Below are 13933 nucleotides of genomic sequence, written 5' to 3' on the forward strand. Positions count from 1 at the left end.
GAGTGTGGTGGGTTGAGTGGTAGCCCTCCCAGATAGGTATGTATGTGCCAGTGACCCTGACCTTAGGCCCTGGAGTCCAACAGTGAGCCTGACCCTGGTCTTTCATGTCCCCCTGGAGCAAAACAGGCCCATAACTTCAGTGTTTCACCCACCTTTTCAAACTTCTTTGATTACTGTGTTTTGGGGGCAAAGGGAGTCATCTGGACTGGATGGTTGTTGCACAACTATTTTGCTATATTATTAATGTATGCTTCTCTGTTTCCGAAAGAAGGTATTTGTTTTCAGCAAAAAAAAAAGTGTGTTTATTGTATATGTTCAAGACTATGAAAGCCATCGACAGTACCTAAGTCACTGTCTCCTAGAAATTCCATAAAATAATTCATTAAGACATGTGGGGAAACGAAGTACACATAATGGGAACATGTGTGTATGTCGATATATGAATGGGTAGAAAGTTATTCACAACCCACACAGCAGTTACACGACATACAAAGATTAACTCGTCTGACTGTAAGGCCTACTCGGGAGAGTAGTGAACAGAAAGGACCTGAGCTCCTCTCTGATTATGCAGAAATCCTCAGAGGAGACGTGGGATTCTAGGATTTGACCTATATGGTTTAAGTAAGCAAGCTCTCTACCCTACAACCAGTTTATTTCAATTTAATTCCCTTCACAAAAGTTTATTGTGATAGGTGCTAGAGAAACAGAGGTGAGTAAAATAAACTGACTCAAAAAGTTCACAGTCGTGGGGGACCCAGAGAGACACAACTACGTTTTGAAGGGATGAGCTATAACTCTTGGAATCAAAATTTGATATTTTACTCGCGATGGGATGAGTACAATAAATGTGTCGGCACAGCTTTACAGGGAGAGGGGTGTGGCAACAATAAAAAATTAATTTTATTGGGCGGTTGTCAGGGAAAGTTGCAAAGAAACGGGATTATTAGGTTAGACTTTTCGTGGTCAGCAGGTGTTCACCTGGCGGGTGAAGCCTTATCCGCCGCAGGGACCAAGAGCTGGGGGGCGTTTAAACCCTGCGCGGGGTAGACCGGCAACGAATCCGGAAAAAGGGAGGATCTATTTCTGGCATCTGCCTAGGTTCGGAGTTTGCCCACCGGTAGAGGGCGCCGTGGCCGTGCGCCCTCCTGCCGTTGCGTTTCCGGGCACTTGGGCCCGCGCCGCCGTCGCCGCCGAGCGCGCCCCGGCCGCGCGCCGCGCACCGCCTGCGCCGCTCCCGTTACCGAGGTAACCGCGGCGCCGACTCCGCGCCTACAGGGATCGTCTCTCCGCGCCATTTTCAAACTGTCCTAGCGCCGGAGCCGGAGTCTGGGGCGGAAGGAGCCAGCGAGGGAGGCGAGGCGTGAGGGGGAATGCGGCCGCAGTCGGAAGAAGCGGCGGCTGGAGCCGCGGGTGAGTGCCGCTGTCGGGGTGGGAGGCCCGGGCGCGGCGGCGGCGGCGACGCTCTAGCCGTGGCCTCCCGGGAGGTCCCCGTGGGCCGGGCCCGGGTGCTGCCGGGAGGGAGGCCGCGCGGCCGCGGGGAGGAAGTGGGGCCCGGCCCGGCGGGGCGCGGCGCGGCGCGAAGATTCCCCGCCGGCTGCGCGTCCGACACCTCTATCCTTCGACACCCGGCGGTGAAGCTGCGTCCGGGAGGTCGACCTGGGGCAGCTCGAGCCTCCCGGTTTCCGCCGCGCCACTCGCCGCGGGCGTCTGCGCGGTGTGTGCACACCCGCCTGCTGCCAACCGCGGGGTTGATTTAAAAGTTAAAGTGCCGGGGTGCCTGGGTGGCTCCGTGGGTTAAGCCGCTGCCTTCGGCTCGGGTCATGTTCTCAGGATCCTGGGATCGAGCCCAGCATCGGGCTCTCTGCTCGGCGGGGAGCCTGCTTCCTCCTCTCTGTCTGCCTCTCTGCCTGCTTGTGATCTCTCTGTCAAATAAATAAATAAATAAATCTTTAAAAAAAAAAGTTAAAGTGCCCTCTCGTGTGAGAATCTTACAGGCACTTCGTAAAAACACAGTGCCCAAAAGCGTAGGACGGAAGCCAATTGTTAACCTTTGTCCTGCACCTTCGGAAACATCCCCTTTACCTTCCAGTCTACTATTTTAAGTTCAGTGTGGAGGGACTTGGAGGCAGCCCTAGTTAAGGCTGGTGTTTTGTTTTGGTTTTTGAGTCGCTGCTTATACATACACACAAGCTACTTTTGTAAAAAGATGTCTCGGCTTTCAGACCCCCACCTCCGCAGAGGTAAGCTAGCGGGTGGTTCTAAACAGGTGTGCCCGGGGGACCTCCAAACTAAGCTTCTGGGTTCTGCTAGAAACTCAGCATAGCCAGTGTTTGCCTGAAGTAGGTGGGGGAAGACAGCAGCCCATGGGTGAGGATGTTTTTTGTTCTTCTTGGGGGGGATTTCACTCTTCCATCTGTCCTGTGTTTCGATGACTTTGGGGTGCGGGGATTCGTGTTCATTCTCTGTCTCAGCCAGTATGTGAGGAAGTATTATTTCTGGGTAATCGGAATTGATACCAGACAAAAAGGAGAAATGTTGGAGAGGTGAGGCCCTGCTAGTTCTTGACAGGTGTATTTCCGATGTCTCCAGGAGTTTCTCCGAAAAGCCCTTCACCAGTCAGGTCCCTTTTGTGGAAGGAACCATGGGGATGCCACTAAAAGAAAAGGTTAGCAAGAGTGTGGAGAAAGAAGGATTTGTAGAAAGAGTAGATTAGAAGTGATTTGGTGAGTTGCCGCCGCTTGGTACAGATACTACACTTGATCTTAGCCCAAAGGCCAAGAAGCAGTTGCAGCTTGGTACAGAAGCCAGAGTGCTGGGCCAGGACTCAGGAGACCTGAGTGCCCACCTTCTTTGTGGCCCAGTGGCTTGGGACAAGTTGCTCTCTAGACGCAGCCTTTCCTCGCCTTTGAATAGAGAGGATTTCTAGAATGCCCTGTCTCCTTTACAGGGTAAGTTGTGAGGATCCGTTTTGCATGTATTCACATGCATTCACGTTTTATAAATTGTGAAAGACAATAGAGATGTTAAAACAAATTTTATTTGGCTTAGAAATATGAGTACTAGGACTATCTTTACCTGCAAAGGTTCTACACAAGCAGTCTTTAGAGCAGTCCTAGAGAACTAGGGCACATTGGTAGGGAATATATTCATAAATATTGAAAAGGACAAAGATAAAAATGTGTGTAGAGATTCATATGTGTTTGTGTCTTTTTGGTGTGTGGAATTAAAATTTACTTGGGGAAATGCACAGATCTCAAGTGTCCTATTTGAAAAGCTTTGATAAATGTAATACACTTGGTGTAACCAGTATCTCAATTAACAATATTTTCATCACCCCAGGAAGTTCCTTCTTAACCCTTCCAGTCTCCACCCACTCCTCTTGACCCAAGCCACAGCTCTACTGGTTTCTGTATACATAGTTTCATTTTGCCTGTTCTTGAAAGCCATGTAAATAGAATCATGTATTTTATGTGTCTGGCTTCTACTGCTCAAGTAATGTTTTCCAAATTAATTCATGTGGTTGACCTTTTCTTTTATTATTTATTTCATTTCTTTTATTCCTGAGTAGTAGTATATTGTACAAATATCTCATGGTTTATTTGTTGTCCTGCTCCAGTCTGGGGCTATTATGAAAAAACTGTTATGAATATTCTCGTAGACTCCATGGATGTTTATTTTCATTTGCTTGAATAAATACCCAGCAATACAATTATAGAGTTCTAGGGTAGAAGTTTAACTTTATAAGAAACTGCCAGACTTGGGGTGGCAAGTGGCTCAGTGGGTTAAAGCCTCTGCCTTTGGCTCAGGTCTTGATCCCAGGGTCCTGGGATGGAGCTCTGCATTGCATAGGGCTCTCTGCTCAGCAGGGAGCCTGCTTCCTCCTCCCTCTCTCTGCCTGCCTCTCTCCCTGTTTGTGATCTGTCTGCCAAATAAATAAATAAAATCTTAAAAAAAAAAAAAAAAGAAAGAAACTGCCAGACTTTTTCCACAGCGTTTTTACATTCCCATCAGCAATGTGAAGATTCCAGTTGCTCCAAATCCTTGACAACATATTTTTAATTTTAGCCATTCTAATATGGGTGAAATTATACCTCATTGTGGTTTTAATTCTTAGTTCCTATATATCTAATGGTGGTGAGCACCTCTTCATCTGATTATTCCTATTCACTTATCTTTACAAGTCTTTAGCCCATTCTTACCGAATTTTCTTTATTATTATTATTGAACTGCAGTTGTTCTTCATGTATGCCATATACAAATCCTTTGTTTGATATTATGAATGTTTTCTCCTACACTTTCATTTATCTTTTTGTTTTCTTAATGGAATATTTTGATGAGCAGCCATTTTTAATTTGATTAATTCCAAAAATTTATCAGTTTTTTCTTTTGTATTTAGTGCTTTCAAAGAGGCATTTTTTTTTTTTAAGATTTTGTTTATTTATTTGACAGAGAGCACAAGTAGGCAGAGAGGCAGGCAGAGAGAGAGGAGGAAGCAGGCTTCCTGCTGAGCAGAGAGCCCGATGCCGGGCTCGGGGCTCGATCCCAGAACCCTGAGATCATGACCTGAGCCAAAGGCAGAGGCTTAACCCACTGAGCCATCCAGGCACCCCGAGGCTTTTTTTTTTTTTTTTTTAAGATTTTCTTTTTATTTATTTGACAGACAGAGATCACAAGTAGACAGAGAGGCAGGCAGAGAGAGAGAGGGAAGCAGGCTCGCTGCTGAGCAGGGAGCCCGATGCAGGACTCTATCCCAGGACCCTGGGATCATGACCTAAGCTGAAGGCAGAGGCTTTAACCCACTGAGCCACCCAGACGCCCCTCAAAGAGGCATTTAAAGATTTAAATCTTTAGGCATCTAAAGACTCTCCCTACCTCAAGCTTGAGAAAATATTCTTTGTTTTCTCCATTATTTTTTTAACTTTTTTATGTATAGATTTATCAAGAGAAACTTATTTTTTAAAATATTTAATTTATTTATTTGACAGAGAGAGACACAGCGAGAGATGGAACACAAGCAGGGAGAGTGGAAGAGGGAGAAGCAGGCTTCCTGCTGAGCAGGGAGCCCAATGCTGGGCTCCATCCCAGGACCCTGGGATCATGACCTGAGCCGAGGGCAGACACTTAATAACTGAGCCACCCAGGTGCCCCAAGAGAAACTTATTTTAATGCAGCAATGTGACTATCATAAGCATTGCAGTTAAGTCAGTCTAAATATTACAGAAGGCAGCCTACCTGAAGAGAAACAACAACAACAACAAAATGTCTGCTTCATATTGAAAGAATCTTTTCTTCTTACCATGAAATAGTAGTAATAGCCATAATAACAGAATAATGTTTTACTCTTTTCTTTTAGGACTTTAATTTTGGGGAGTAAAACTAGTTTTGGAAGACAAGATGACTACAGCTGCAGAAAGAAAGTACATTAATATTAGAAAAAGATTGGATCAGTTGGGATACCGCCAGACTCTGACAGTGGAGTGTTTACCGTTGGTAGAAAAGCTTTTCAGGTAAAGATGAAAATACAGTTCTAAACCTTAATCCCATTTATCTAGCTTCTGTTAAATTTCATGTTACAGTAAAGAAATGGGTAGATTTTTTTTTTTTTTAAGTCCTTCAGTCATCCGAAGCTCACCTATTCCTGTATCCTACTCCCATATCATCATTCCAGGACCTCCACGTTGCAAAACTGTAGGGGTCACCTTTCACACTCTGCTCTTCAGAGTAGGTGTTTCTGATAGTCCTCCGTGAATAGAATTACAATTTTTTAATGTGATTTTCTGATACGATTGGGTGTTCAATGTCTGCCTCTCTAGTCTTTAATTTCTATGATTTGATAAAGGTTCTATCATATGTGGTTGGTCAATACTTTAGCAGTTATGTGTTACTTTAACTGAAAGAGTCTATGTGATTTTGTTCTTTTCCACTATTTTTTTCTTTCCTTGAGACTGGAGCAGGACTGCTTAGGAAGCTTTTGCAGTAGGACTACAAGCTGTGATGATGGTAAGGAGAGAATGGAGGAAAGATATTTGGTGGGGATTTTTGGTGTGTTTTTGTTTTTGTTTTTTATTTTTTGGTGATCTTCATTATGGCCTCCAGAACCCTTCATGATCTAGTTCTAGCTCTGCAATTCAAGGTTGGAGGGTGAAGTATGTTTATCTTTCTGAGAGACTGGCAGACTTTTTCCATAGTGCTCCTATACTCAGCTTCATCTCCTATGTATTTAACCACTTGGAGCTCCCTAAACAGATACACTCCCCACCGGTCTCTCCGCTTGGTCTTTCCATGTGCTGTTCTGTCTGCCTGGGAAGCCCCTCTCACCTCTCCCTCCTGCCCTATGCTTGTTTAGCTCTATGGCCTACAAGATTGTCATATCTGGTACATATTACCTTCACTACTTAACATCGTTGGAAACTTGTTTTTGTGTTTCCTTTAGAAGGCAAACCCCTTAAGACTAGAGACTGACTTTATCTCTGCTGTATCTAGTACAAGCTGAACACACAGTTGTCGAGTTTATCACATAGTATTATAACTTTTGACAAACTGTCAGTAAGATAAAAGTTCCATGATAGTGTGTTCTATATTGTGTTTCCTGCTCAGTAAATACTGATGGAATGAATATTCTACTGGTCTATGTTCTAAGAGGCAAGAAATCCATTTTTATTCTTATATGCTAGCACGTAGCATATAGCGGGTATACAGTCAATCTTTGCTTAATGTACAGATAAGTTTTGCAGGGTCCACGGGATCAGGTGACTAACTGCACATGGGGGATGAATGAGAGGAGAGAATGAAAAATGATTCTATGTCTACATTTCTTACCTTTTAATCTTGCTTTGAGAAATTTTTGAGCACCTGGTACCTTGAAAGTCTCCTAGTGTTTTTGTTTGTTTTTAGATTTGCTCTCACTTTGTGTTAACATTTACGTCTTTTTTGAAATATATTTAGTTATTAAAAGGTAATGGAACGTTTCCTTGTATGTACATTTTTTATTCTTCAATTTCAGTGACCTAGTTCATACAACAGAAAGTCTTCGGAAATCAAAATTATCTACTGTGAAAGCTGAAAAAGAAAGTGCCAATTTTGATTTTGTTTTGGAACCTTATAAACTTGAAAATGCAAGATTGATCAAGGAAAATAATGAATTATACCTGGAATTAATGAAACTGAGAGAACAATCAGGCCAACACATTAAAGGTAAAATTCTGTGATTTTTAAAATGCCATATTTTTTGCCCTTTTTTATTTTCTGTAGGAAAAGCTTATATGTAGTATTGTGATAGTCTTTTTGCTAACAGTCTTGAAATAATGTAGAGTGCATTAAAGAGTTCCCAACAAGGAAAACAAATTTGCATTTTATAGCTATTATCATCTTCACTATATGTGGATTATATTTTTAGAATTAAAATTGCTATAGAAAGATGCACAGCATAGGGAATATAGTCAGTGTTATTGTAATAGCATTGCACAGTGACATGATAACTACATTTCCAGTGTGCACAGCATAACTTCCAGAGAAGTTGAATCACTATGCTGTACTCCTGAAATCAAGGTAACATGTGTCATCTATATTCAGTAAATTTTTTAATTAATAAAAAAATTGCTCTAGGAAATATTAAGTGCTGAAACCAAAGAAATGTCCTTGAAACAACTTTCATTTTTTCCATACTGAAAGTAAGAGGACTAAAGTGAGGTGAAAGCCCTGTATCATTCTGATTCTTTAATATCCCTGTCTTCGAGCTGGAAGATTGAATAGAATGATTTCAGAGGTCCTGGGCAGAGGGTAATTGTATGGCTATCTTATTATAAATTCTTCTTATATCAGTAGAAAGTCCTGTCTGATGATACCTGGCATGAATTTTTTTTTTTTTTTTTTTTTAAAGATTTTATTTATTTACTTGACAGAGAGACACACAGTGAGAGAAGGAACACAAGCAGGGAGAGTGGGAGAGGTAGAGGCAGGCTTCCCGTTGAGCAGGGAGCCTGATGTGGGGCTCGAACCCAGGACCCTGGGATCATGACCCGAGCCAAAGGCAAATGCTTAATGACTGAGCCACCCAGGCTCCCCCTGGCATGAATTCTTATTCCCTCAGCTACATACCCAGTTTACTGGATTGAGTCAAATGCCATAATTTATCTTAAGCTATATAGCAGAAGAAAAATATAATTCCCTTTTTTGCTTAGTGACCCATTTGTAGTTTTGTTAACAGTGGTAGAAAAGGTAATAGCCTTTCAGACAAAGGCTTGGGTGAGAATCAGATGGAGCCTTTCAAATTAAAGTGGCTTTCATATTTTGTGACATAGAAGGACTTCATAGATTTCCTGATCTGTAAAATGGTCTTTGAATCTTTTTCATTTTAAGAGTTGAAAGCTACGTTGAAGAAGTGTGCACGTGAAACAGCTGATCTGAAATTTCTAAATAACCAATATGTTCATAAACTCAAACTTTTGGAGAAAGAGAGCAAAGCTAAGAATGAACGAATTCAGCAACTTCAAGAAAAGAATTTGCATGCTGTGGTACAAACTCCAGGTGAGTCTGCTCCTTCTCAAAACCAATTATGTAGGGGCGCCTGGGTGGCTCAGAGGGTTAAGCCTCTGCTTTCAGCTCAGGTCATGGTCCCAGGGTCCTGGGATCGAGTCCCACATCGGGCTCTCTGCTCAGCAGGGAGCCTGCTTCCTCCTCTCTCTCTGCCTGTCATTTCCTCTGTTTGTGCTCTCTCTCTCTCTCTGGCAAATAAATAAATAAATAAAATCTTAAAAAAAAAAACAATTATGTACATCTAATCTTTTAGAGATGTTAAAGCTGTTGATTAAAATAGGAGTTTGGATTTTCATGCTTAAACTTCAGTATTTGAAAAGATGATTTTGGATTGTCACATAAACTTTTAAATTTATTTCTTAAGATCTACGTATTATTTTATACATGGTCTTCGAGACTTATATAAGAGTAGTTTCTTAGATGCAGGTAGTCTAACTTAACTAACTTAAATACCCAGATTTTTATTTCCTTAATCATTATTTTAAATTCTTTTTAAAATTATTATTATTTTATTTAGTATTTTTTTTTTTAGCTTTATCCCCAGTAGTTCTGTAGCAAGAGATAAGAAATGAAGGGGCGTATCCAGAGTTGAGGGTGGTCCAGGCTTAAAGTTGGTGGAAGAGTCTCCAGTACCAGTGACAAGATTGTCAAGATGTCTGAATCATGGGATGAAGATGATGTGAGTGAGTGAGGTGTAGGAAAGTGCTGGATTATGATACGAGGTAAAGACTGAGGAATTAAGAGCATGGTGAGGACCAGGAGTGATTTGGTCAGAATGAAGAATGAGATCAGAAGTGAGTTGGAGATCTAAATGGCAGGAAATGACATGGAGAATGGGACTGTGGGCTCAAGGTAAAAAGGATTGAGAATCATGGGAGAAGATCTCAGAAGTAACTAGAAGATGAAGGGGGAAAATGATAATCAGGTTTTCTGAGAGAGGAATGGGGCATTCCATAGAGATTCAGGGGGTGTAATCTATAGAATTCAGTGACCGAATGTGGAAGACTTGGAAAGTAGAGGAATTCCCAGATTTCTGTTTCAAGTGAATAAGCGGGTAGATGATGGTACTATTTTTAAGATAGAGAAGGTGGAAAGCAGAGCAGGAGTTCACTTTTGCAAGTGTCGTATGTTACTCCCATGGAACACCCACAGTGAGATTTCTAGTATGCAATGGAATATGTGGATCTGTTTCTAGACGTGTGGTCCCAGATGGAAATTCTAATTTGGGGGTCATTGGAATATTGTGGGAATTAAAGCTATGGATGTGGTGGGAATTCACTAGTGAGATTGGGTAAGCTGAGAAGAGAGAACAGACCCCGAGGGGAGGTTGGTATTTAAAAAAAGTAAGAAAAGGAGAAAATGGTTTACCTTGTTTAGGTGTATAACTACAAGCAAATCATTTAAATACTTTTGATCCAGTTTCTTCATCCTCAAGACAAGAGATACGTGTATACAAAATGTGGCAGGATTCTAATTGAAGACACAGTTGTAGATTATGTTTGTTCTTTCTGCAGATAAATTAATTTTTCAAGTGCATGTCTAATCTTGGCCGGGTACTGGGAAATATAAATTATCCGTGTAATTTGGATGTATCTGTCCATAAAAAGAATTAAATCCTGCTAGTTTTAAGGACAACTAAGTAGGCATGCCCCACTAATTCAGGTTATAGCATCACTTTATATTACAGATGAGATTCATTCATTATATACTAGTTTTGCTACATAAAGTTTCTGTTAATCTGCTCTTTTGGCATTGCTAAATAAACATGTTTATTTTAGTTATCACTGCTTTAAGCTTCTCATTTGACAGTTTTCTGCTGATAATGATTTCTTGAGTTCATAAGAGCAAATACCACAGGGTATGCTCAACTTTTAATCTTACCAAAGTCTTGTTCCCATCTAGCGGATGGGTGTATGTACCAAGCATGCCAAGAATAAAACTTGTTGAGGTTTTCAGGAAGGCATTGTTCAGTTAAAGATCAGGATGTGAGTCTATATAAGGGAGGAGCTATTTTATCGCTAGGTAATATGAGCTAGAGACACACTTTATAACAAAAAGCGTGACCTTCTGGAATATTTAATTCTAATATTTGTTTCTTTTAAATTCCTTCAAATACACAATTGCGTTTTAGGTGGCAAGAAAAGAAATATTGCTTTCAGGCGCCAACGTATGCAGATTGACGAACCAGTCCCTCCCTCCGAAGTCAGTTCATATCCAGTACCGCAGCCCGATGACCCTTACATTGCAGACCTCCTACAAGTGGCTGATAACAGGTGCATTAAACAATATTTGGTTGGTTTCAGTTAATCACTTGATTAACTCTAAGTCTCTTGCTGCTGGAGCTCCAGTCTGTTATTGTATCTCCAAGGCCTAGCACAGAACTTCGTGTGAGCACTCAGGAAGTACTTTCTGAATGTATCCTGAGTACAGAGTGTTGTTACTGGTTTTGAAACTTTGATCTCACATAGATCAGAAATGTGATGTTTCTGTCTCTACTTGCTTTAAAATAATTTAGTGCCATCTCGAATCCATTTTAGTAGAGTTGCTTTAATATTTAGTTTCATCACCCAATTCATCTTTTTGCAGGACTCTTCTCACTTCAGATATGTCAAATGCCAGTGAACATGAGTAGATTTGTAACTGGTTGAATTCTTGATTCATGGTTCTCTAGCTCTTTATGGTTGTTTTTCCTTACACTGGAATCAGATATAAATTCAGTTTTGTTTTTTTTTTTAAAGATTTTATTTATTTATTTGAGAGAGAGACAGTGAGAGAGAGCATGAGCGAGGAGAAGGTCAGAGAGAGAAGCAGACTCCCCGTGGAGCTGGGAGCCCGATGCGGGACTCGATCCTAGCACTCCGGGATCATGACCTGAGCCGAAGGCAGTCGTCCAACCAACTGAGCCACCCAGGCGTCCCAATTCAGTTTTAAATAAAACTTGGTTAATGTCTCTGGGAAAGGCGCTATGTAAGTGTTCTGGGGATGTGAACATGAGATGGTATTGCTACTCTTGAGAAGCTCATATTCTAATAGTAAAGATGACACAAGAAATACACAGAATGCCGTTAAGAAAATTATAAGAGGTTCAGAGGAACAAGAGAACACTCATGACAGCCTCTGTGGTCATAGCTGGAGAAACAGTCTAAAGTATGTACTAAACTAGTAAAAATGGTTAGTATGGATAACTTTGTATTTTATAGATTATACAGAGAATATGGAAGAGTTTTCCACATCATTAATCTCGTAACAATCTAAAGGAATATTGATGGAGGTACTGATTAGGATCTCTTGGTTATTCTCACCCAGTATTACGTGACTATGTTTATACAGTTATCTGAACTTAGATTGTGAAATATTTTGTGGGGTTGTTTTTTCTGTTAACAATTGTAATCTAGGACTTAGCAGTGTGTTAGTCTATTTAAGGAGTTTTTTGGTCTGCATGTTTTGTCATTTTCTGTCTTTAAATTTTTTCCTTAACATCTTTCTTTCCTATCAAACCCTCATAGGTGGCATTAACCTCTTGGTGATCTTGTTTGTTTTCTTTTGCACAGAAACATTGTGTTTGCATACAGAGTGATTTGTGTGCATGCATATGAGGGCAACTGCATACCTACTTTTCTCCCAAACCTAGATTAGTAGAAAGTACTGGTTCCAGTAACAGCAGGGACAAGGTGTGCCAGCCTCACTTACTCACTTACTCTAGTTTTCACAGAAAATCTCTCTTAAAAGCAGACCTGGGGGTGCCTGGGTGGCTCAGTGGGTTAAAGCCTCTGCCTTTGGCGCAAGTCATGATCTCAGGGTCCTGGGATTGATACCCACATCGGGCTCTCTGCTCAGCAGAGAGCCTGCTTCCTCCCTCCCTCTCTGCCTACTTGTGATCTCTGTCTGTCAAATAAATAAATAAAATCTTTAAAAAAAAAAAAAAGCAGACCTGGCCTCAGGCTTTATTTTTCCAGTATGAAAGTGGTTATGTCATATTTATGTTACTGTTTGGCAAAGTTTGATGTAATACAAATCCATTGGGTAGTTGTAGAATTGAGATAATTTGGACAAATCTTGGTTTTGTTAGAATTAACAAGTTCTAGAAAGGAGTAGGTTTTTGCTGTAGTTATTCGGTGAATTATAGTATTTCTCAATATTTTTCTTCTCTCCAGGATTGCAGGTAGTTCATTAGAAAATATAGGGTCATTTAGGCTCAGAAAACACACTTTGGTTCCATTTTTCACCTCAGAATGTGAATTCTGGGCTAGACCCTCTAGTTTCCTGAACCTAAGAATTGGCAACGGTACCTCAAAGCGTTTTAAGGATCAAAATGCAACAGGAGGCATAATGTATCTGAATTTCAAATTATTTAACACTCAGTTTTTTAAATCTATTCTTATAGAATTAAATCTCCAAGATGATGTACTCTATTTATGCTGTGATTTGGAACCCTTTGGTACAGTACTTCATACCTTACTGAGAAATTGAAAATAGAGAATTTACAGAACATATCTAGTTTCATTTCTTGTTTTTATGTATTTCTTAACGAAAGTATCTCGACATTAGTTATAAATGTGTTTCAGAATTCAAGAACTTCAACTGGAAGTCCACCAGTTACAAGAAAAGTTAGCAATGATGGAAAGTGGACTGAGAGATTATACCGAGCAGGTAGGATTTTTATTTACTTCCATAGCAGGGATGCATGGTTGCATTGTTGAAATGGTTATGCTGTGATTGTAAATAAAGTTGGGTTATATTTGGTATTACTGATACTGAATTTTTACACAGCTTTTATCTTTTCCACCAGTTTGTTAATAGAGATAATAGCTGGATGGCTTAGCTAGCTTTAGAAGCAACAGTCCAGTCCATTATGCATTGAGGCAAATAGTAGTTTTTTAGGGTTTCCTTAGGTGAATCATCTGTCTCCCCAAATACTGTAATCATATTATGTGTTTCCATCTTGGGAGGTATTTTATTGAAGTGTATTATGCTTTATAGTGGTATCATAAGTAATTTTTTTTACTATTACTGTAGATTTTGTTATTTGGAATATAACTCTTCTTGATAGTTACTCTTTTGTGGCACCGTATTTGTTGTGTGTTTTCTCTACAAGAACTAGTAAAAGAGTTTTCTGAAGAAGCAGAGGAATTAATATATGCAGGATTAGATCGTAACCATAGTAAGCTTTGTTCTTTCATACTTTCTGTTGGTACTTGGCTAAATACTGATTCGTATAATTACAGGCTTGCTTTCTTAATATGCTTACTGAAGCTTAAATTGGGTAACACGTTTCTTCATTTTCTGCATATGACTGCATTTTATTGGAGTGATTTGCACATGCAAATATAGATGTAACTTATATGTTGGTATTACTGTTAAGTTCGTAAAGTACTTAGAAGATATTTGGATAAAAATG

The 13933-nt window shown here is 40.5% G+C and overlaps 1 protein-coding gene and 1 pseudogene across 2 annotated transcripts in view; one reads left to right on the plus strand and one right to left on the minus strand.

Moving 5' to 3' along the window:
* Positions 1-1172: 1172 nt before the first annotated feature.
* The window catches only part of CEP135 (centrosomal protein 135), an 82124-nt gene continuing 69363 nt past the window's right edge, over positions 1173-13933 (plus strand). The window contains exons 1-6 of one of the 2 annotated variants that reach the window (XM_047719359.1): positions 1173-1410; positions 5354-5507; positions 7004-7194; positions 8359-8526; positions 10667-10808; positions 13101-13185. In XM_047719359.1, coding sequence (XP_047575315.1) covers positions 5395-5507; positions 7004-7194; positions 8359-8526; positions 10667-10808; positions 13101-13185 — 699 coding nt within the window. In that variant the 5' untranslated portion in view covers positions 1173-1410; positions 5354-5394. Of the gene's footprint in view, positions 1411-1976; positions 2241-5353; positions 5508-7003; positions 7195-8358; positions 8527-10666; positions 10809-13100; positions 13186-13933 lie in introns of those variants that run through there. The other variant, XM_047719360.1, reaches the window with a different exon arrangement.
* On the minus strand, positions 2688-2786 carry LOC125094436 (uncharacterized; annotated as a pseudogene).

This window comes from Lutra lutra, chromosome 2 (assembly GCF_902655055.1).
Source record: "Lutra lutra chromosome 2, mLutLut1.2, whole genome shotgun sequence".
Classification (NCBI taxonomy): Eukaryota; Metazoa; Chordata; class Mammalia; order Carnivora; family Mustelidae; genus Lutra; species Lutra lutra.